This window comes from Lindgomyces ingoldianus (genome assembly GCF_010093535.1).
Source record: "Lindgomyces ingoldianus strain ATCC 200398 unplaced genomic scaffold BDR25scaffold_1, whole genome shotgun sequence".
In the NCBI taxonomy this organism is placed as follows: Eukaryota; Fungi; Ascomycota; class Dothideomycetes; order Pleosporales; family Lindgomycetaceae; genus Lindgomyces; species Lindgomyces ingoldianus.
Window position 1 is genome coordinate 2,036,294 of NW_022985162.1, and position 21,847 is coordinate 2,058,140.

Here is a 21,847-nt window from a genome sequence, read left to right on the forward strand (position 1 = left end):
GTGCATCGTCGATTGCAGGCGCTCACAACAGCAACAAAGCAAATTCTCGCAGAAAGAATGTCAACAACGGTGATGTCTTCTGGAACACCGTACAAGCGAACGAGGACGGTGTTAGTGTCCCCGCCACTACGCCAACGACAGCGTCTCGCGCAATGACTGTTGGCTGTGCCGCAAATGTTGGCTCTGTGGCCCACGACGCGTGCAAGAAGGATGAAGCATCACAGGCTCCTTCATCCTCCAGCATGTCATCAGCCGCAAAGCACAATGTGATTGCTAATCCCCACCCCAACGTCAAACCCCAACATCCGACCCACATTTGTTCATCCTCCGCCGCTGCAGCACCTGCATCGCGCTCTTTTTTTGACCCCTGGAACTCGTCGTCGACAGGCCACCAGCGAGCCGAGAATCGCCTCTCGGGATCGACGTCGTGGCGCGAATCTCGCAATCTGAAGCTGGGGGAGCAGTACAGACGCGGTCTGGGTGGTGGGGAAAGAGTCGCAGACACTGTCGGCGCGGGGAGTACTGAATTTGGGAAAGGCGGGCGCAAGGAGAATGGATTGTGGGAGAAAGGTGCGAAGGGGTTAAGGGAGGGTGGTCAGAAGAGTTTGGCGGAGGTTTGGGGGAAGAGGAAGGCAGGGAGGAGGAATACTATAGCTGGGGAGAAGAGTGGAAAGTTGGATTCGGGAATGGGTGAGTGGAGGCTGAAGCCTGAGCCCGAATTTCCTGTCGAAGACGCGGAGGGCATAGAAGATGAGAACCCCCCTGATTCGAATCAAACCTCGGTATCTATACCACTACACAGGCAAATATTCGATGGGCTCTGCTTCTACCTCAACGGGTCTACCGCACCCCTCGTCTCAGACCACAAACTCAAACATCTCCTAGCAGAAAGAGGAGGCAAGTTGTCTATTGCCCTTGGCCGACGCAGTGTTACCCACGTCATCCTAGGCAGGGCAAGCAGTGCAGGCGGTGCAGGCGGTGGTCTCGCCGCCACTAAAATCCAGAAGGAAATCACTAGAGTCGGGGGCAAGGGCGTGAAGTTTATCGGCGCAGAATGGCACGTCCTAAATTTTTTCTATCCTCAATGTCGCACCTCATTGAGTTTCGTTTCGTCTCGTAGATTTTACAAACTAACACACGTATGCAGGGTGCTGGAATGCATCAAGGCCGATCGACGATTGCCCGAAACCCGATTCTCGACGCTTAAGCTGGCGCCCAAAGGCCAGAATAGCGTTTATGGACTGTTTTACGCTGCCAAGAGTAGGGGAGAGGGGAGAGAAGGGGCAACAAAGGATTGAAGCAGTGTTGGGTTTATTAGTATAACACCAACTTCATGACGGTCTACTCAACGGCCATTCCAGAGGCAGAAGCCGACGTCGCTGCTGCATCGATGCAAACAACTATTGAAACAAGCTCAGCTTTTTCTGGCGACGTCAACTGATGCTAGATTGACCAAAGGTAGGTAGTCGACGAAGTTGCTGAACATAGGGTCTATGAAGGCTCGCGACATCAATTGCAGCTGATGTAATTGGTATCTTGGGCATTGCCCTAAATGTATCTCGATAGACGACGTCCAACAGACGGATGAGAGATGCTCGCCGCTCCTCCCCGATCGAATGTCAATGCAAACGCCATTGCCTTCCCTGTACGTACATAAATGTAAAAGCCGACCTTGACGCCATAACGATCCCTTCCCCTGTGCTACCGTTTGTCCGTAAATACGCTAACGCACTAACAAAGTCCCGTAGAGAACTTGTTACGCACCACCCCTTGGTTTTGACTTGGAGTCCTTCTTCTCCTTTGCAGTCTGTTTCTGCTTCTTTTTCTTCTCCTCTAGCTTGGCTTCGGCCTTGCGCTTCAGGCTAGCCTTCTCCTCTGCGGTCTTGGCGATGGGCTTGAAGAAGCCTTCTAACCGGCTCTGCTGGGCACTCTTGAGATTCTTTGAAAGCTTCGCAGCGCCGTTACGTACGCGGTCTTCGTTGAAGTGCTTCTCCTCGACCAAATATTTAACTAAACCCTCTACGTCTGGTGCTTCCCACTTAAAGTCGCATTCTGGATCGTCCGCAGATCGGACGTCTGGCTCAAGGAACAGAAGACGAGCCTCGGTAAATGGCCAATCATCTGGGATAGTGTACTTGGTAGAGCTTTTCATGTGTTCAACTACTCCTTCGAGGTCCTTATGCTCGCGGATGAGTTTGAGGGCAGTGCTTGGGCCAATGCCCTTGATGGGGTCGAGGTAATCGCATCCTAGGAGGATACAAAGATCGATGAACTAGGTACCGAGTTAATATAGCACAATAGAGAGGGGCACATGCTCATACCTGTTCCCGCTCCATTGCTAGTCCTTCGAGTACTCTATTTAGGTGAATCTCCTGAATCGGTTCCTTGCGTTGTTCACTGAAGGTAAGATGCCTGAGCAGAACCGGGGCATCGAATGTCAGGGTGTCCATATCCTCCGACGCTGCCGCATACACCTTCCCAGCCTTGGCCAGCGCCGCACACTGCGCCTCTGCCTCAGTAGGCGCAACAATATACGGTATCCCCATCAACTTCAGCAGGTTCTGACACTCAGCATTATGCTCTCTTGTCACTCTCACTGTCCTTCGAGAGAACTTCTCAACCTCCTCGGCGGTACCTGTCTCTTTCGCCTCCTCATGAGCCGCCTGTGCTTCAGACTTTCGCTGGAATCGCTTTGCGAGTTCGCCGGACTTGAGTTTGGGAGGGGCGCCGTCGAAAACAAAGAGCGGCTTAATACCGTTGTCGACCATGCGTAGTGTACGGTAGAACATGCCCATTAAGTGAGATGTGGTTTCGCCGGTGTCGCTCATGAGCTGTTGACCATCGGAGCGGACTGCGATGAGGAAGCTGTAAATGCTCATAGATCTAAGGCTGATGTTAGTAACGCAGAACTCGTACAGTTGGGAGAACCATACGCATCCTACACACGTTAGCACTCTAAATGTGCTTGAGTCAGGGTACTGGTACTTACTATAGCGACCTTGCGACCGAATTGATTCTTGATTTCGCCCGTCTTGATCGCATCTGGGGCGTGTTCGCTGATTAGCTGGTAAAGGTGCTTAATTCCCATGGCGGCGACGACTTGTTGTTCTCACTCTGGTTGCGGTATAGAGCAAGATAAAAGGAAGAGGAAAGGCTGAAAAGAGGACGTGGCGAGAATTTCAGACAGTAGTGAGCGAGGTTAGACGCTTGGAATTGACGATCGAATCGCTGGTGTCACGTCGCGTCCACGGAAGTCGCGCAATCACGGAACCAGCCCTAAATGTCTTGGCAGAGGCTACCCCTTGTCTATGAGGCTGGAGGAAGAACAATTATTCCTTGGTAGAAGCTTGATGATTGCCCTTTGCAGATTTCGGCAATCTTTCAGGCAATCTTTCACGGAGTCGGCTCGAGATGCAATTGCCACTCTCGCCTTCATCGGAGTTGACCGGACGGCAATGGTGGATGAGCCGCGGTCCTAGGTCCATGCAAGATCCCTTTGCCGACCGTGGGGTAAATCAACACTTCTCGAGCTAATTCCGTACTTCTTTCAGAAACTTCTCCCGGAAACTCCTTTCGGTTTTCTACTGATTCTTTACGAGGCACTTTTGAGACCTGGCACTATGTTTAGACCCATTTGCAGACACTCCGCAAGGCAATTGAGCAAAGCAGCCCGTTCCGCGGCAATCGGAACACGGCATCTGCATGCCCCTGTTCAATTTGACTGGAAAGATCCACTAGGCGCCAACAATCTGTATTCGGAAGAGGAGCTGGCGATTTCAGAAACAGCAGAGTCATACTGCCAGGAGCGTATGCTCCCAAGAATATTAGGTATTGCCAAGATATGTTCTCCAGTTGGTGGCCCGCTAACCACAATTCCATGTAGAGGCATATAGAAATGAGAACTTCGACCGGAAAATTCTCGAAGAGATGGGCGAATTAGGCTTATTAGGAGCAACCATCCAAGGCTATGGTTGTGCAGGTGTTAGCAGTGTCGCGTCTGGGTTGATTACAAGAGCTGTCGAGCGGGTGGATTCTGGGTATCGATCCGGTTACTCGGTTCAGAGTGCTCTAGTCATGGGTGGCATAGAAGAATTTGGAACAGAGGAAATGAAGGAGAAATATCTGCCTGAGATGGCGAAGGGCAAAATGCTCGGCTGTTTTGGTTTGACTGAACCAAACCACGGCTCGGATCCTGGATCGATGGAAACGACCGCGAAACCTCACCCCTCAAAGAAAGGATACTACTCGCTTTCTGGTGCCAAGACCTGGATCACGAACTCGCCCATTTCTAACTTGCTTTTGGTATGGGCGAAACTGGAAAGCACTGGCAAGATCCGTGGATTTGTGATTGAAAGAGGTCAATGTCCGCCTGGCACACTCGAAACGCCGCCAATCAAGAACAAGAATGGTCTTCGAGCTTCGATCACAGGAATGATCCAGCTCGACGAGTGTCCCGTCCCAGAAGCAAATATGTTCCCAGACGTGGAAGGCTTGAAGGGTCCCTTTGGCTGCCTGAACTCTGCCAGATATGGCATTGCTTGGGGAACTATAGGGGCGCTGGAAGACTGCATCGACCGGGCAAGGACATATGCCTTAGAGAGAAAGCAGTTCAAAGGCAACCCAATTGCGAAATATCAGCTTGTTCAAAAGAAGCTGGCGGACGCAAGCACAGACGCCGCGTACGGTATTCTCTCAGCTATTCAAGTGGGAAGACTGAAGGATGAAGGAAAAGCTGCCCCCGAGATGATTTCAATGATCAAGAGGCAGAACTGTGATAGGGCTTTGGTAAATGCTCGCACGTGAGTTCTTCGAGGTGCCCTTCGAGAAGGGCTTTGGCTGAAACTTGATGCAGGCTACAGGAAGTCTTTGGAGGAAACGCCGTCTCTGACGAATACGGAATAGGGAGGCATGTAGCAAACCTATTCGTGACTCAAACGTACGAAGGACAGAGCGACATTCATTGTGAGTGCCCCACCTCGTGACTCCTGATGTTGCTGACCAAGTCTCCAGCCCTGATCCTCGGAAGAGCAATCACAGGTATCCAGGCGTTCTGCTGAGGCGCTGCTCGCCCTGCAGCACAGTTCTGCACATGGAAGTCAGGGTCAAATGTTGTGTCTCCGCGTGTAGAATTAGATTAGGAAAGTATGCAGGCAGACGAGAAGTCGTTTCGAGGTGCCAAAAATGCAGTCTCACGTTTCGAAACTTGAAAGGTCTCACAACTGCTTGCAGACATGCCAATCACACGGAACGCTGCGAGCTTTCAGCTTCAAGCTTCGCCGAAAGACGAATCGCCGTAGACATGATATGATTGAGCAAAATATTGCGCGAAGCAAAGTCGAGCGTGAGGCTGAATAAACTAGCATGTTTTTCTTCGAAGTTCCATGGTTTGCCACAGTGAGCCTAACAACGTAGCGGTAAAGAAACGCCGGCGAAATAATTTTCTGGGCAGTGAACCCGGCCGGCTTGACCTCGCGGCGTTAGTTTCGATACATTTAATACCTAGCCTCTTGCCCGCCGCCTCTCCTCTTTCTTCAGCACACCGACGGCCTACCCTCAACACAGTCCCCGTTGTTTGGCTCTGCACAGCGACCAAAAGCACTACAGTAGGTGGGTTGGGCTTCCGCGGCTTGGGCGCTCCTTCCGCTGATATGCCGCAAGTTCTTTTCGGGGCCAGGATCAAGCGCTAACTCTCGCTCTCGCAGCCCACTTCAACTTCAACACCAACAACACTCTCTCGACCCCGAACAAGGTTCGCTCTCTCATACAACCACACATTTCCACCCAACCTAGCCATGGCTCTTAAGCGAATCAACAAGGAACTCACTGACCTCGGCCGGTAAGTCGTACACCCCTTTGTCGACGACTAGGCTGTGCGTTTGCTCGCATGACAGCCTGCGGAAGTGGGGTGTAGAGCCCTTGATGTCCTTTCTGGTCCCACAACAACACCGCTCCTGGAAACCTTTGCTAACTCTTCGTGTACAGTGATCCCCCCTCTTCGTGTTCTGCCGGCCCCATCGGAGATGATCTGGTACGTCGCCTACTATCCACCGTTTCCTGCGGCTGAGGCGGCATCGCTGTCCTCGCCTTCGGAACTGCAAAGATTTGTACCAAGTACTGACTGGGGTGTTGCAATAGTTTCACTGGCAAGCCACAATCATGGGTCCTGTAAGTCTAGCTCGCATCCTGGAGGCCCTCATACCACCTTACCCCGCCACAATCCAGCAAAAGAAATACCACAAGACTGACACGCACGATAGAGCGACTCACCCTACTCAGGCGGTGTCTTCTTCCTCGCCATCCACTTCCCGACAGACTACCCGTTCAAGCCCCCGAAAGTGAACTTCACCACCCGCATCTACCATCCCAACATCAACTCAAACGGCAGCATCTGCTTGGATATTCTGCGGGACCAATGGAGCCCAGCTCTGACTATCTCCAAGGGCAAGTCATAACGCACATCGGGATAAAAAAGGCATGTCTGACATAGCCACAGTACTCCTGAGCATCTGCTCAATGTTGACGGACCCGAATCCCGACGATCCTCTTGTCCCCGAAATCGCACACGTGTACAAGACCGACCGATCTAGGTACGAATCTACGGCTAGAGAATGGACCCGAAAGTATGCCATTTAACCAAGTGATTTGGCTCAGCGGGAACTGTCTCCGCGAGCCACCAGCTGGCGGGGATGGAATTTTCTAGTCACGACGACAATGATGCGGGGCAAGGTTCACGGACGGGTAGTCGATCTCACTTAAGAGGGCTTCAGCTGGCATGGCAGGCTTGACGACAGATCAGGAGTTTCCTTTACCGGCGTGTTTTGCGGCAGAACGCTGAAACCGCCTTCTTCGTGTTTACTATCATCATCACTTAACAGCAGAATGGCCCTTCTTCACACACTCACACTTTCTTAAATATCCCCCCAAACCTCCCATTCTACGTTTACATACGCAATTTTTTGACCCTCAATCTTTTCCCAATCCCCTGTCTTGGCTTTCCATGATGCATATCCGGGTTTTCCTTCGAGTATTTCCATTTTTGGGAGTACTTTGGCGGGTGGAATTAGCATGATTAGAACTACACACACCCTTTGCTTTCGACGACTTGCCTTGCACGGGCTGACACATATTCCCCCTGAAATTTCTTGGGCTGACGAGGCGATATGTTGTGACACCAACTGGCCCTAGGGCACTAATGATGCCGAGGCTTGTGATACATCTGCCTAGTGACGATGAAAACTCACACGTGACCAGGTTTAACACTTTGTTGATAGCAGAAACCTCAAGGAGATGTGATATAGATGCCCTCTAATTGGATCAGAAAATAATCGTACATGGATATCATCTATATCTTTTGGTACCAGCATCCCAGTCCCTATCTGATCATATAATACATATCCAAAATTCATACAAAACGGGGGATCACACAGCAACCCTGAAGTCCTTTAGAGCGGTTTCCGGATCTGTGGACTTCGCTTGCTCTGACGTCTTTGCTGAGTCTTCAGGACTGGTCGGTGCCGTCATTCTATCCTTCCTTCCGTCCTTCCTTTCCCGAGCCTCGTCTGCGGCCATATCTTGCACAGACGGCATACCAAAAGACGACGTAATCATGTCTCCCCACCCCTGTCCTTCAGCTTCTAAGGGGCTTTGCGTCTCCGGTGTTCTCGCAGCACCACCGCTCGCCTGTTCCCTGATTTGCTTTGCGTCGGCGCCGATCTGGCTCATCCGGACGCCCATCAACGAGGTTCGCCCTTGACCCTCTAGCTTTCGCCTGCGATCGATATTCAAAGCGTAGACAGGCCCAACCAGGTTAAACAAAAGGCTTTTTCTAGTGTTGGATTTCCAGTCGCGCTGCAGTTGGTGAGCCAGTGCCCTGCAGGTTGCTTGCAGGTGCTTAATGCAGATACCCTTACGGCCTAAGTCATTCGTGGAATCAGCAGGATCTCGAAGAGTTAATAAGAAAGGTGGCAGTGGCTCAGTTTCGTGGTTCTGTTAGGTGTATTAGTATGGTAGAGAGAAGTCAGACAGGGGCTAATGTACCAATATCTTTGCTTTTGCTTTCTTCGACATGATTGTTTCCGTATCTTTGCTAAACAGTGTGGGCGGTTCAATCGAAATCCCTTTGGTGCTTGTGTCAAAGTGGCCCCAGAACCTGAGGAAGCGACAAACCCCTGTCCCAGCATTATGCCCTGGTGGCCCGCTGTGTAGGAATGCCGCAACAATCATCATGAAGATCGAGTAAGCTCCAAAGCCACCCCTAAAGACGTCTGTCAATCCTCTGATATCCAGCATAGCCTTAACGACCGAATAGACCTCGGGGAGATAGGGATATTCTTCTGTATATTTCTGGATAAAGGATCTTGACAGAGATGTGTCATTAGATAGCACGATCTGAACGTCAAGCCCAGACTCTCGGTCTTGCATTGCAATGAGGGGATATCGCGCATGTCGGAGTTGACAGAGCAAGAAACCCTTTTTGCTCATATGCCTTTGAAGCCGTGTTAGGTCACGGAGGAGGAGGCGCCGTATCTCAGCCGGGGGAGGTTTGATGGAGTCCTTCAGATTCTCCCTGTCCGTCAGTCGGAGGTCGATATCCGACGTAGCAAAAGCTAGGCCAGTCCGCTCGGAGCCAAACACTTCAAGTGCTAGGTGTGGAAGCACCTGTTCTGTTTCCGACCGTACTCTTTGTATCAGCTGCCTCCTGGCAAGCGCTTCGAGTCTAGTAGGTTGTATGTATTCATGAAAGTTTTTAATTTCAAGCGATAGCCTGCCGTTACGTGTAAGCATTTAATCTGGTCGCTGCAAGGGGAAGGCAGAGCAAGCCCACCTCTCCTTCCCGCCCATGCTATTATTTTCATGGCGGACAATCCATGGCAGAATGCCCTCCTTGACACCCTGGATAGGTTTCAGAGGCGGTACGACGACACCTTCATAATCTGTCACGTGTGCGAATGCGCGCTTAGGGTTGTTGACAACCTGCCTCCGAGGCTTCGAGATTATCAGTTTTACACCGGTTCCCGAATATATTTCTTTCGAGGCTCGAACGCTCTCTAGATCGGCGATATTGAGGCCCTTCTTCTCACCCTTGGTTCCACTGTTCAGCGAGGAGAGTGGTCCGGAGATTGGAGGCTCGGCAGGCGATAGCGAGGAGTCGCCCTGCTGGAGATTTGAAGCAACAGAGGACGATAAACGCTGCTGAAATGGCAACGGTCGATACGGAAGGATGAAGTGTTGCCACAAGGCAGTAGAGGGCGTGAATGGATTATGAGAGCCACATATTGACCGAGGGCGATGGGGCTTCATGAGAGGCACGCAATGGCAACAGATTAAGACAACACAAGATGGTGGGCATCAACAACTAGGTTTCGCGCTCCTGTGGGAGTTTGGGCGAACTTCTTCGCAAAACATATTGCCAAGCCCACTATGCCGCACCGGACTAGGACTGCATTCACGTGACTTGAACTTTTGATGTGTGCGCACAAGCCATTATTTTCTTCTTCTGGCCCACGACATCTGTGATGGCGGGCAAAAATCATACGAGCATCTTGAGCCTCTTGGCGATCCGTTGCTGCAAGATCAGACAGGCTTTCTGGACAGTAAGTGAATTTTAGCACCGGTAACAGCCCAGCAGACCGCCCGTTTGCGACTTTTCTGCTCTACTTGCCTAGTCTACGTGATTAACTCTGGACAAAGCAACCTCGGAACTCTGCCTTATCGTTGCGTCATATTTGATGTTCTCACAAAGCTGCAAAGTCCTGTTGCAAGACGGCATGGCCCGAGCGGGCTCCCTGGTTGGGTATGACGCGACCGACGACAATGTGGGCTGGAGGGGTTCGCCAGTGATGAGACATTTCCGCTCAGCATTTCCTCAACCTCCTCTCCTGACCTAATTGTGAATTGTGTTGCGCCTTTAAATACTGTTCTCTCTCTCTCTCGGACGTCCCTAGGAACCACCAAACCGGCCGACAACAGCCCGGTCCCAGCGATGTTCGAAGCTTGAGCGCGTGCAACTCGTCGAAAGTGCCCCATCCAGCAGCCATACCCAAAGGTGGCCTTTCCACCCTTAGAAAAAGGTAAATTAGCTTACCGCAGTCGTGCTGGCTTGACAATTTCTGTCACACGCACAAGGTGCCCGGAATCTTGCCCGTTGTGGCAGTTTGCCTCTCTTTCCCTCTATTCCTACCTTTGCAACTCACCTCATCTCACCTATATGGCTACCGACTAACCGGCCATGCAGCGCGATACTCAAGAAACCTCCTCCGTCTAAATGGCTTCTCCTCCTTCACAGCCTGCCCAGGATCCTCCTGCTCCTATTGGCACCTCCACACACCCCGCGCTGCAACCCTCCATCACCTCTGTCCCCGTCACCCCTGGCGTGCATATGGCCGGCCACTCTGCATACATTGAGCCTGAGGGCACTGCACACAGCACTAACCTGCCCTTTGACCCCGACACGGCCACACCAGGTCCCCAGTGGAACGCGAATTCGTACTTTGCGCCAAAACACGAGGCACGCTCAAGCTCTCCAACCGAGGCTGCCGCTGGTGCTCGCACGGCAGAAGAGCTCCTACGACGTCTGAGCCTGATACCGGACCCGCAAGTCAAGCATGATCTAGCAGACATAGACCCGCGGGCAGCACATCCTAATTTGAATCTCAGCGGAAGAGTTCTTAGCGCTACTTTCGCCGTGCCTTACAACATTGGCTTCTCGCCAGGTAACGAGTGGGTAAGTGGAATTCTGTTGTCTTCTTCCATGCCTACCAATCGATTGCTAAAAGGTGGGCCATAGGAGCTGAAATCTCGCCGCGGAACCTCTGCCTTGTTTGACTCCTTCTCTTACCTAGCCTCGGCCTCGTCACCATGGAATCATACTCTGGTTGGTTGGACAGGAGAAATTCGTGGGCCTCCAACTCAGGATGCCCCGCCAAGTAAAGCTTCCGCTCCCATTCCTGTGGACCCTCGATCAGTACCACCGCCACCCCCTCCTCCAGAAGGGCTTAAAATCAGCCGCCAGGACAGAGAGCGCTTGGAGAAACAGCTTGAACGCGACCACGGCGGCAGAATTGTTCCAGTGTGGCTCATTGATGAAATAGATGAAGAGAAAGATGTAGCAATCATGAAAGACCAGTCCCGGTGGCGTCGATATGCCGAGCGCGAGCTCTACACACTCTTCCACTACAAAGTAAACGAGCCCGCCGACGGTCGCGCGGCACGGAAGTCGTGGGCCGATTATTACCGCATGAACAAGCTCTTTGCAGACCGGATCATGGAGCTGTATAAACCCGGTGATATAATTGTCGTCCACGATTACTATCTTCTCCTTCTACCCAGCCTTCTCCGTCAGCGTCAAGCAAATGTATACGTCGGCTTCTTTCTCCATGTCCCATTCCCAAGTAGCGAATTCTACCGCTGCCTCAGTAGGCGTAAAGAGATTCTAGAAGGTGTCTTAGGTGCTAACATGATTGGGTTTCAATCTTACAGCTACTCAAGGCATTTTTCTTCGTGCTGTACGCGGATCCTTGGCTTTGACTCTTCATCTGCAGGCGTCGATGCCTATGGCGCTCACGTCGCAGTAGATGTCTTCCCGATTGGCATCAATGCCTCCTCTACGCAACAGCAAGCATATGGTGACCCAACTATCGAAGAGAAGATTAAGGCTATCCGTGATCTGTACGAAGGCAAGAAGATCATTGTTGGTAGAGACAGACTCGACTCCGTCCGAGGTGTGGTACAAAAACTCCAGGCTTTTGAAATTTTCCTCGAGAAATACCCTGAATGGCACGAAAAGGTTGTCTTGATCCAAGTCACCAGTCCAAGCAACGTCCAAGGTACCAAAGACGAAGACGATGACAGCAAAATCGTCAATAAAATCTCAGAAATAATGTCTAGAATCAACGGTACCTACGGCTCTCTCAGCTATTCTCCTGTTCAGCACTTCCCGCAATACCTCTCTCGAGAAGAGTACTTTGCGCTGCTTCGCATTGCTGATGTTGGTCTCATTACCAGCGTCCGAGACGGCATGAACACAACCAGCCTTGAATATGTCATTTGCCAGAGAGAAAACCGTGGTCCCCTCATTCTGTCCGAATTCTCAGGAACCGCCGGGTCGCTTAGTGGAGCTCTTCACATCAACCCTTGGGATCTTAGCGGCGTAGCGGATGCTATAAATGAAGCGTTGACGATGCCTCAAGACCAGCGCAAGGAGTCGCATGAAATGCTGTACAAGCATGTCATAGCGAACAACGTACAGGCGTGGACGAATAACTTCCTCAAGAGACTTATGACCAATCTGTCCTCATTTGACCAGTCATTCGCGACTCCGTCATTGGACAAAGCCAAGGTTCTCTCTCAATATCGGCAGGCAAAGAAGCGACTGTTCATGTTTGATTACGATGGTACTTTGACTCCCATTGTCAGAGATCCACAATCCGCCATTCCCTCAGACCGGGTTATCCGCACACTGAAAACACTGGCTGCAGACCCGAATAATTCTGTTTGGATCATCAGCGGTAGAGACCAGAAGTTCCTAGATGAGTGGATGGGCTCCATTTCTGAGCTTGGTCTTAGTGCCGAGCACGGAAGCTTCATGCGCCATCCGCGAAGCGATGACTGGGAAAACCTGACCGAGACAACAGACATGAGCTGGCAGTCTGAAGTCATGCACATCTTCGAACACTACACTGAGCGGACGCCTGGAGCGCACATTGAGCGGAAGAAAATTGCCCTTACCTGGCATTACCGGAGAGCCGACCCTGAGTTTGGTGCTTTCCAAGCTCGGGAATGCCAGAAACACCTCGAGAAAACGGTTGCGAAGAAATACGATGTTGAAGTCATGACAGGCAAGGCAAATCTGGAGGTGCGACCACGGTTCGTGAATAAGGGGGAAATCGCGAAGAGACTGATTCAAGACTACGGGGAGGGCGCGGGAGAGGCACCTGAATTTGTACTTTGTCTCGGCGACGATTTTACGGACGAAGGTGAGTTTTGCTTCATTCTCTTAATTGAGTCATACACTGACTGACACGGCTTAGACATGTTCCGCTCTCTCCGACAGTCCGAGTTGCCCCAGGACCACGTTTTCTCGGTCACTGTCGGCGCCAGTTCGAAGCAAACGCTTGCGAGTTGGCACCTCGTGGAGCCGTCTGATGTCATTTCTGTCATTTCTCTTCTCAACGGCTCCTCTGATGCTGGAAATGCGGGAGCGGTTGCCGTGGTCGAGGGGTCAGTCCTCGAATCGAGACTATAAAAGGAGATGGCAAATAGACATGTCGATAGGCGTGTGGGGAAGGTTGTCTGAGCATTTCTGCATGGAGCATATGGCGCGTTCTGTTTTACGTCCAAGGAATTGGCCTGGAATTCAAACACGAGCGCGACGGCGAATACTGGGAAGGGGTTTCCTTTCTGTAATTGTAATTGACCCCGGGCTCTCAAAGGCTATTTCTACGCATGAAGTGTCCGTCTTCGTCGATGACCCACTCAGTTGTGGTAGGGATTTTGCTTTCGAGCCATCAATGCGCCCCTTGGTCCTGCAGAGGGGTGGCGCATGTCTGGATCGAAAAGAGGCTAGCGCACGGCTTCCACGTGGATTTCTTGACTCGCACACGGGAAAAGCAAGCCGAGTCAAGAGAACGCCCGAAGGCAAGCCGAGGGCCTCAGCAGGTTTCCGGCTGCGTGCGACCGAGAAGCGCAGGTTCTGGCTGTCGACCTCAAGAAGCCCGCAAGATTGAGAGGTGAGAGTGAGGCCATCCAGCAATGCAGCTGCGTGTGCGTGTGCCTGTCCCAGGTGCAGCGCAGAAGTCGACAGACATGGCGCGGGACAGGCTCTCTCGGTGAGTGGCCGGTGCCATCGGTGGCGGCCCTAGCAAGTGCTCGATTAACCCTTCCAGAACGTGGAAAAGGCCGCCAGCCGTGTCCTGTCCCCATCTCTGCAGGACTGACCCGTGCCCCCCCAAGCAACGTTGCCCTGCAACCCTCTCCCAACGCCCACTGTTCCCTTCTCCCCGCCTGTTTCCTTCATCTCTGCCGTCTTGCGCTCGTCCTGCACTCGTTCTTTCTAGCCGCCGTCCTCGTCGTTGATCCCCCGCGTCGCATAGAGAGCAGCCGCCTTGCTGTTGCTGTCTCTGCGTCAGGACTACAGCCGTGTTCCCTGTCCCTGCACGATTTCTCGGGATATAACTTCCTCGCTTCGCTGCGTTTCGACTTCCTTATCGCTCCAATTCCCTCTCGAAACAACTTTCTGTCCTTTCTGCTCTCACAATGGGTCTGATAGAGAAGCTCCAAGCCAGTATGTTTGCCGATCATGGTCGTTGGCAAGGGAACAACTTCGCCCTAACCACTAGCAGGACTTGAGCTCTACCGTCTTGAGCAGCGCTACACCCGCCGCGAAAAGCGTACCACCTTCTTCAGCGATGCCCAGTATGTGGACGGCGAGTACGTCTATGCATCGTCTCCCACATCGACCAAGTCCTCGTCATCGAACTCGTCATCGACGAACAGCCGACGCTTTAGCAAGGCACCCGTGGTTAGGATAAAGGAGCTCGCAAGGGTCGGATCAGGTCGGTCGTAAAGCCACAGAGGCGCGATAGCGACGTCTGCAAAGGAGCACTTGTGGGGAGGCAGAGGAGTCCATGCCGAAGTCTCGATCTGGCTTGGAACCGGGAGCATTCGAAGCAGCCAATGCAAGCGGACTTATGATGTTACACGTACGCATCGACATGACGAAAAAGCCACATGTTTTACCGCGGGGGCGCACGTCGGCGTTGGACGAAGCAAGGGACGGGGATGCAGCGCACACCGGTGGAGAGGGGAAGATGCAAGGACCAACTGACGACTTTACGGATTGCCATCTACATTATCGCTAACAATCTAATTCACTCATGGGTTAAAAGCATTTCTCTGTTATATATTCACACGTTCATTATTTTTCCTTTTATATTCCCAAGTTCGCGCGTTTAGCATTTCTCTGGCACGAGTTCTGCATTGCCACAATACCCTTTTTCTACTTTTCAATATTACATGATTGACTCGTGTAGACTTGGATCCCTTTTCGGTTTGGCTATCTGTCTTAGACCTTGGGCATGCCAGTCTTTTTTTTTTTTTTTGTAGTCCTACGCGAGCATGTATGCAGCGGACCCTGGTTTCAAGCCTCAGCATTCAATGAGTAATATAGCCAAGACAATTCTTGCTCCTGGTGTTGATCGTATCCGTGAAATAGTTCCAGCACCGTTCCAAACACAGCCAGCTATCAAATTGCTTCCATTCCCATAACGTCAAGTCCTCAACCCAAGGTAGAAGGCGAGAAGGACAGCTTACCTAGGCATGGGATGATACCCTCCATATGTACCTTCTGCCCGCGCTGTCTATCCCTCCTTCCTCGTTCCACTCTGTTCGCCAGGATAAGGAAACCTTGGACCAGCGTAAGTGCTCTGCCCTATGAAATTTCAATTTTACTCCTTGGCCATCCAACACCTCATTCTTGCTTCCTACAAAATCAGAAAGTATTTTCCTCACTTGACCCCGAAATCGAAACAAAACACCTTCGTTTCCCTAGCGAACGGTGTTTGTGCACTGCATCTGAAGGACTGGGGTTTGCGGTGCAGCAGGCATTGGTTGTTCCGCGTCAATGGGAGGAGTTGGTACACGTTGCTCTGGAGGAGTAGGCATTGGCTCCTCTGCATCAACAGGGATAGGAGCCACGACAGCTGCGGGAGCCTCATCCACACCAATGGTATCCTCCACCAAGTCGCGTTAAAAACGCCTTCGACCGTTGGTCAAGAAGTTGTGGCTCAAGGGGTCACGGCGCCTGTGCCGTTCGGAAGCGGCGCACGGACGCTTGTGAGTATCGATTTTGTCCCGACTTCAATCCAACAGAGCTCTTCACGTCATGCTTGCCCACCCCTTCCGCACCGCTCTCGCTGCATTCTCCAATAGACCGTATATATGTCAGTCGTGTCTGTGCCGGGTGAAACCGCAGCTATTAGCTTCTAGGCACCCCGTCATAAAGATTACAAGCCGAGCTCTTCAGACACAGGACAATGCTCCCAATAAGGACAACGCGCCGTTCCGGAAATCGCTGAAAGATGCCGCAAAGCAGAAACGAAAACAGGAACGCGAAAATGCTGGGGCTTCAAAGAAGTCGCAGAAAGGCAAAGACACTCGGCTAGAGAAATGGGAGCTCACGGTCGGAATCGAAATCCATGCAGAGCTCAACACGGCCCGGAAGCTATTCTCCAGCGCTACCACTTCTGTCAACGAATTGCCCAATACTCATGTTGCTCTGTTTGATGCCGCATTTCCAGGATCTCAGCCTCATTTCCAGATCGAGACACTCATTCCTGCCTTGCGTTCTGCTCTAGCTTTGAGTTGCAACATCCAGCAAAAAAGTACCTTTGACCGAAAACACTATTTTTATCAGGACCAGCCTGCTGGATACCAGATTACCCAGTACTATGGTGAGATCTCGTTTGATTGATTTGAAAAGGCTCTTCTTACTCAACCCACTAGAACCCTTTGCACGGGATGGCCACATCACACTCTACCCTCACGATTTCCCTAGTGGTGTTTCGCCCGAGGGCGGTCCTGTGACAATTGGCATAAGGCAGATTCAGATAGAGCAAGACACAGCCAAAACCGTGCTTCAGCCCCCTTCCACCTATCTCCTCGATTTCAATCGTGTATCCCACCCTCTCATTGAAATAATAACGCTTCCTCATATCCATAATGCTTCGACGGCCGCAGCTTGTGTGCGCAAGATACAAGGTATACTCAAAGCCGTCAATGCGGTAACTGCTGGTATGGAAATGGGCGGTCTTCGTGCAGACGTGAACGTTTCGGTTCGTGAGCGAAATGCGCAGGCTGGAGTAGCCGGTCTATCATATTATGGGGTTAGCGGCCTAGGGCAGCGGACAGAAATTAAGAACCTAGCAAGTGTAAAGGCAGTTGAAGAGGCAATTATCGCCGAGCGAGATCGACAAATCGGATTACTAGAGAGCGGCGGTGTTGTAGAAGGAGAGACACGTGGGTGGACAATCGGCAGCAAGACAACGAAGCGGCTGCGAGGCAAAGAAGGCGAGATCGACTACCGTTATATGCCCGACCCAGATATCGCACCCATCATTGTTGGAAATGTATGTGACCGTTGCGTTCCCGCGATCCATCTGACTAACATTGCTAGGACGTTGTTGAGCACCTTCGGGAGACTCTCCCCATGCTGTCGGACGATTACATACAGAAGCTCGTATCTAAAGAATACGGACTGACGTCCAAAGATGCGAGCACTCTTCTCCTCCTTGATGACGGCGATCGGTTAGACTACTATTTTGATGTCGTTGAGAACCTCCGAAGTACCTTCTCCGGAACTCGTGATGTTCTAAGCCGTGTTGGAAAAGTGGCGGGGAACTGGTAAGTTCGGGCGCTACACGCTCCGTCGCTTCTTTGTTTATTTCTCCGCCAATCCGCGTTAAATGGTCATTCTGTGTTATCAAGTGAGCTAACAAATATTCAGGGTCCTCATGGAATTGGGCGGACTGTTCAAGAATGAGGAGTGGTCCAGCAGCCGCGTCCCTTCGGATGCGCTCGCAGCCATCATAGCCCATCTACTACGCAAGCAGATTACCGGCCGGACCGCGAAGCTTCTCCTTTCCATGAAATTTGAAGGAGACGCCCGCTTAGTCGAACACATTATCATTGACGATGATATGATTCTACGGCCACTGTCCCGTCAAGAGTACACGGCACTGGCTGAGAAGGTCCTAGAAGGGAAGCCAGACATGGTAAGAGATATTGTCGAAAATCAGCAGCATCAGAAACTGAAATGGTTCGTTGGGCAAATGATGGCTAGGAGCGCTGAAGGCACAGTGGAACCTGGCGCTGCAGAGGCAACCCTAAGGGAGTTGTTGCAGCTTCCTCCTTTGGAGCAGAAATAAGAGAGCGGTAAAGTTCAAATGGAAAACGTCGCTCCGATTGTGAATTCTCGTGGCGTGTTCTGTGACCGGCCACGTCTGCACTCTCGGGAAACATGAAATGTTGGGCGAGGAAATAACGGTGGGTACCGTGGGTGTTAAAAGTCTGGTTCAGCTAACATTTCCCCCACCCCACATAGCCATGATGGTGTTTCGAATACTTCGGATACCCTTAGATGTCTCGACCACACTGTACAGGCGATGCCGCCACCTTCAACAACCGCAAATTGGGCAGATGGCCTCCACAGCTTCCCCCAACGCCAGATCTGCTCTAACGGAGCTCATGGAGCCGCCTACACCACAGAATGATACTAACTGTCAGGTCCCTTCAGGCCCCGCCATGACCCCCTCTTCATCCTCTTCGAATTCTATCCCTCACCCCCCACCCTTCCATTACGGTCCTTACCAACGGATTAAACTTCGCCGTGATATTCGCTCTCGTGTATTGTATCGAAATGTCGGCTGTTATAAACTGCATCGAGCGGTGTTAAGGTACTTCACAATGTCTCTCCATGAGGACCCAAACTCTTGCCACAACCACCTTGACGCAGAGTCCTCGTTGTCTACTAAACTGTCATCCTCTGTCCCCTGGAGGAAATTCGCTGCATCCTCCAGCCTAGCCCGGAAATCGTGGCTACGAGAAAAGGAGGAGAAGTACGGAAAGATTGGTGATCGGTCTCGAGGTACGTCGGATGAGATACAACTAGGGAGAGGGTTCCATCCAATGCTTAACCCCATTCCGATGGAGGTTCGGCCGCCAGGATATCAGCAGTACTGTGTTACGCAATACCTGACGGACCTCCAGGAATTGGTGGCTATTGAGACTGGAACTGATTCTGATTCTGATATGGGGGATAATACCATACAAATCCGGGTTATGCAAGGGAACAGGAGTGATCCTGGAGTGGGACAGTCTAGTTTGCCGCCGGCGGGGAATCCAGAAGATGTTATTGATTCGAGACTTGTGCCAGTTGTACCTAGAGCAGGTGAGCCACCGGACGTTCTCGGCGAGGGAGAGGAAACGAAGAACGAAGGGACCTTGTCACAAAGGATCCGGAGTATGTTTAAAGGAACAAATTCGATAGCACAGACACACCCCAGTAGGATACCTGTGCCTATCTCTCCCCATCGTTCCTCTTCGTTGTCGCAGTCTTCAAGAGACGGAACCAAAGCAACTTCGATGCCGCCTCCTCCAAAGCGTAATAAACTGCACAAGAAGGCACCTTCTTCTAGAGGGGGGAGTCGAACTATCAAGAAGAACCCTCCTGCTACATCTTCCCGTCGCGTTCTCGGCCCAGAATGGGCCCCACGCGCGTATTACAGAGGAGGCACTGCCATCGATCCAGCAAAGTTGTATACCCAGAGAGGCGGAGTACTCAAAGCATACCTACCCTCGAAGCCAGGGCAACGTCCAGGGCTAGCACCATCACCAGGACTAGGTCCACCACCAAGAATTAGCCCACCACCAGGACTAGCACCACCTCCAGGATTGGGACCACCTCCGCCGCCAGGTCCACTACCGTCCACATGGGCAAACCTAATCAACACCACCAATCCTCAACGAATACAATCCCTCAGCCTCATACCCCACCGTATCCCCTCAAACCCACCCCCCCGAACACACCAACAACCACAACAACGAACCCCACACGAAGCCTTCTGGCACCAAATCGCCACCATCACGCCCCTCCCCTACGACCCCAAATCCGCAAGCGCAGAGGAATTGCGCCAACTAGCACACGCGCGGTTCATCGAAATCGACAAAGAAGCTGCCGCAATGGCGCACGCGGAGATCAAACGGCGAAACGAGGAAAGAGAAGCAGAGATAGAGAAGGGGAATGACGGCTATGCAGAGACCGAGGATGGAGCTAGAGTTGAGGTAGGGTCAGGTTGTGGACACGAGAGTGGAGATGCATTGGTGGAACAAAGCGGGAATCCCAGGAAATTAAGGAAGAAATCTCGTCCAAGTCCGGAGGTTAGGAGTGGAATGGAGTGGAGTAGGAATCATGATATGGGGATGGGGTTTGGCTCTGGTCCTAGCCATGGGAGACGGGACTGAGCTGTGGATCCCACAAAACGCGAATACACTTCGGAGAAGTGGTGGCGCGAGAGTAGGCCGTGTCGAGATACTACTAGACGTGATGCAATGGTAGTAACGGCAATGGTAACAGCAATGGTAACAGCAATGGCGAAGGAGCCAGCGCGGGGGAAGCCCCAGGAGCAGAGAAAAATACCGAGAGCCCAGATCCATGCACAATTTTAACCCTTCTTTGTTTGTGTTAAGAAGAGGTTCTGTTAGGGCACGTTGGTACTGATTTATCGGAGGTCATATTAGAGTCGAAGCTTTGATGTTCACATTTATATGAGTACGAAAACGACTCCAATGAAATATTTACATCCACCCTAACAACACTGTGTCTGTATGGTTTCTAAACGTCTCACGTTTGATCCGAAAAGTAAGTAGGAAATGAGGCTCCCTTACAACGGTTTGGTTCTATAAGTTCATTCAATGTGAATGTTCCCGTTTGCGGGTTGATCACCGTATATCCGACGTACAAGTCGAGCCTGGTCACGACTTCTCAGCGAGGCAGAACGCTTTACGCGAATGCTAACACTTGAAGACGTCAGGATGAAATCTGTAGTACGCGATGGTGGAACTATGTGCCTAAACGCTAGCCGTGGTAGGAGCATGCAATCCGCTTAGAATGAATGGGCATCACAGCACGCAAATATCACTCATCCATGTCACAGCACAAACACCGGCCTCCCAGCAGCAATGAGGCCGCAACGCGCCCTTAGAGGAGCGTCTGGGCCACGGGAAGAGACCCGGGCAAGGATATGGTTTGTTCAGGAATGGATGTTCAATTGGCTATGAACTGTACACCATTCCCCAGCCACCACGCTGAAAGAGCCAAATTGTGCGCCATCAAGCACACAACCGCCCTAAAGCCCAGAAGTGAAGTCAAATTTTCCGTATGCCGACCAAACACCTCGAATGCTCGTTCCGTCAGTCCTCGGGTGTTTATGCGACTAACTGTACGACGCCACCGTTCTCCACGATCTTCTTTTCAGCCTCTTTAGAGACATATCGTGCGCGGACGACGATGGGGATGTTGGGAGGAAGTCTGCCCTTGCCGAGTACCTTTGCATAGCCAAGGGAAAGGAGGTCGAGAACAGGCGCTTTGTCGGTCTTCTTGCTGAGATACTCATCGCGTTTCTCGGCGGGGACTAGGGACCACAGCTTGTCGAGGTTGATAGTCGGTTTCCAGAACTGGTTCTGGAGCTTATGGAAGTAGCGCATACCAACTTTACCGAAGTAACCGGGATGGTATTTCTAGATACAATTAGATGGAGAGATACGGAGTGGTTGGGTATATGTGTGTGAACATACGTCGATGTTCGTTCGGTGGTGATGCTAATGTCCACGTTAGCCGTCGCTCGCATGGATTTTGATTCCGTATTTGAGCGTACCTGACCTCCAGCCATACCTCGACCACCGGGATGCTTTCGGTGCTTTCCTACACGTCCATGACCGGCGGAGACGTGTCCGCGGCTGTAATGAAGCTGTCAGTAAGTCAAATTCGGATGAGAGGGCTCAGCGCGAAATTATGTTAGGACCCGAGCGGTGGGTGAACGTACTGCTTGCGGGTCTATAAAATGAATTGTCAGCCTAACCAACATTCCCACATACCGGCGCAACATACCTTGGTCAACCTGGTAGGCATTTTGGATGACTGTCTAGGTTCGTGTTGAATTCGTGTGGACGTTAACTTTAAGAAGTTGAAGTTCCCACTTTCGTGGTGAGCTCGCTAAACGCGGACCGATGGTTCTTCCGCACATCACATGTCACATGCGTCCCTCAAATTGCGTCTGTTTCATTCACGACATTG

General features: G+C 51.7%; 10 protein-coding genes across 10 annotated transcripts; 7 read left to right on the plus strand and 3 right to left on the minus strand.

Moving 5' to 3' along the window:
- Positions 1 to 242: 242 nt before the first annotated feature.
- BDR25DRAFT_207392 (uncharacterized protein) lies at positions 243 to 1,298 on the plus strand (the record flags this gene model as incomplete). The annotated part of the gene is made up of 2 exons (XM_033684527.1): positions 243 to 1,061; positions 1,167 to 1,298. The coding sequence occupies 2 exons, from the start codon at positions 243 to 245 to the stop codon at positions 1,296 to 1,298; spliced, it is 951 nt and encodes a 316-aa protein (XP_033554853.1).
- A 263-nt stretch (positions 1,299 to 1,561) lies between these two features.
- On the minus strand, positions 1,562 to 3,311 carry BDR25DRAFT_299738 (flap endonuclease 1). Its single transcript, XM_033689223.1, has 4 exons — positions 2,990 to 3,311; positions 2,934 to 2,938; positions 2,322 to 2,883; positions 1,562 to 2,272 (listed from the first exon to the last, which is right to left on the minus strand). The coding sequence occupies exons 1-4, from the start codon at positions 3,086 to 3,088 to the stop codon at positions 1,757 to 1,759; spliced, it is 1,182 nt and encodes a 393-aa protein (XP_033554854.1). The 5' UTR covers positions 3,089 to 3,311; the 3' UTR covers positions 1,562 to 1,756.
- A 219-nt stretch (positions 3,312 to 3,530) lies between these two features.
- BDR25DRAFT_250504 (glutaryl-CoA dehydrogenase-like protein) lies at positions 3,531 to 5,311 on the plus strand. The gene is made up of 4 exons (XM_033686070.1): positions 3,531 to 3,828; positions 3,884 to 4,799; positions 4,853 to 4,962; positions 5,011 to 5,311. The coding sequence occupies exons 1-4, from the start codon at positions 3,621 to 3,623 to the stop codon at positions 5,055 to 5,057; spliced, it is 1,281 nt and encodes a 426-aa protein (XP_033554855.1). The 5' UTR covers positions 3,531 to 3,620; the 3' UTR covers positions 5,058 to 5,311.
- Positions 5,312 to 5,792: 481 nt separating this feature from the next.
- BDR25DRAFT_207021 (ubiquitin-conjugating enzyme) lies at positions 5,793 to 6,633 on the plus strand (the record flags this gene model as incomplete). The annotated part of the gene is made up of 5 exons (XM_033684512.1): positions 5,793 to 5,836; positions 5,983 to 6,028; positions 6,136 to 6,165; positions 6,258 to 6,445; positions 6,504 to 6,633. 5 exons carry the CDS (start codon positions 5,793 to 5,795, stop codon positions 6,631 to 6,633), a joined length of 438 nt encoding a protein of 145 aa, XP_033554856.1.
- Positions 6,634 to 7,330: 697 nt separating this feature from the next.
- On the minus strand, positions 7,331 to 9,360 carry BDR25DRAFT_250510 (uncharacterized protein). The gene is made up of 3 exons (XM_033686071.1): positions 8,825 to 9,360; positions 8,038 to 8,764; positions 7,331 to 7,986 (listed from the first exon to the last, which is right to left on the minus strand). The coding sequence occupies exons 1-3, from the start codon at positions 9,298 to 9,300 to the stop codon at positions 7,420 to 7,422; spliced, it is 1,770 nt and encodes a 589-aa protein (XP_033554857.1). The 5' UTR covers positions 9,301 to 9,360; the 3' UTR covers positions 7,331 to 7,419.
- A 506-nt stretch (positions 9,361 to 9,866) lies between these two features.
- BDR25DRAFT_299744 (uncharacterized protein) lies at positions 9,867 to 13,430 on the plus strand. Its single transcript, XM_033689224.1, has 4 exons — positions 9,867 to 10,070; positions 10,235 to 10,723; positions 10,787 to 12,974; positions 13,029 to 13,430. Exons 2-4 carry the CDS (start codon positions 10,265 to 10,267, stop codon positions 13,241 to 13,243), a joined length of 2,862 nt encoding a protein of 953 aa, XP_033554858.1. The 5' UTR covers positions 9,867 to 10,070; positions 10,235 to 10,264; the 3' UTR covers positions 13,244 to 13,430.
- Positions 13,431 to 14,253: 823 nt separating this feature from the next.
- On the plus strand, positions 14,254 to 14,563 carry BDR25DRAFT_205901 (uncharacterized protein; the record flags this gene model as incomplete). Its single annotated transcript, XM_033684473.1, has 2 exons — positions 14,254 to 14,281; positions 14,340 to 14,563. The coding sequence occupies 2 exons, from the start codon at positions 14,254 to 14,256 to the stop codon at positions 14,561 to 14,563; spliced, it is 252 nt and encodes an 83-aa protein (XP_033554859.1).
- Positions 14,564 to 15,880: 1,317 nt separating this feature from the next.
- On the plus strand, positions 15,881 to 17,934 carry BDR25DRAFT_275689 (uncharacterized protein; the record flags this gene model as incomplete). The annotated part of the gene is made up of 4 exons (XM_033687503.1): positions 15,881 to 16,448; positions 16,501 to 17,123; positions 17,171 to 17,397; positions 17,501 to 17,934. 4 exons carry the CDS (start codon positions 15,881 to 15,883, stop codon positions 17,919 to 17,921), a joined length of 1,839 nt encoding a protein of 612 aa, XP_033554860.1. The 3' UTR covers positions 17,922 to 17,934.
- A 238-nt stretch (positions 17,935 to 18,172) lies between these two features.
- Positions 18,173 to 20,219, plus strand: BDR25DRAFT_365040 (uncharacterized protein). The gene has a single exon (XM_033696867.1). It carries the CDS (start codon positions 18,193 to 18,195, stop codon positions 20,014 to 20,016), a length of 1,824 nt encoding a protein of 607 aa, XP_033554861.1. The 5' UTR covers positions 18,173 to 18,192; the 3' UTR covers positions 20,017 to 20,219.
- A 372-nt stretch (positions 20,220 to 20,591) lies between these two features.
- Positions 20,592 to 21,717, minus strand: BDR25DRAFT_250524 (60S ribosomal protein L28). The gene is made up of 5 exons (XM_033686072.1): positions 21,662 to 21,717; positions 21,597 to 21,607; positions 21,429 to 21,510; positions 21,349 to 21,372; positions 20,592 to 21,291 (listed from the first exon to the last, which is right to left on the minus strand). Exons 1-5 carry the CDS (start codon positions 21,680 to 21,682, stop codon positions 20,980 to 20,982), a joined length of 450 nt encoding a protein of 149 aa, XP_033554862.1. The 5' UTR covers positions 21,683 to 21,717; the 3' UTR covers positions 20,592 to 20,979.
- Between the last annotated feature and the right edge of the window lie 130 nt (positions 21,718 to 21,847).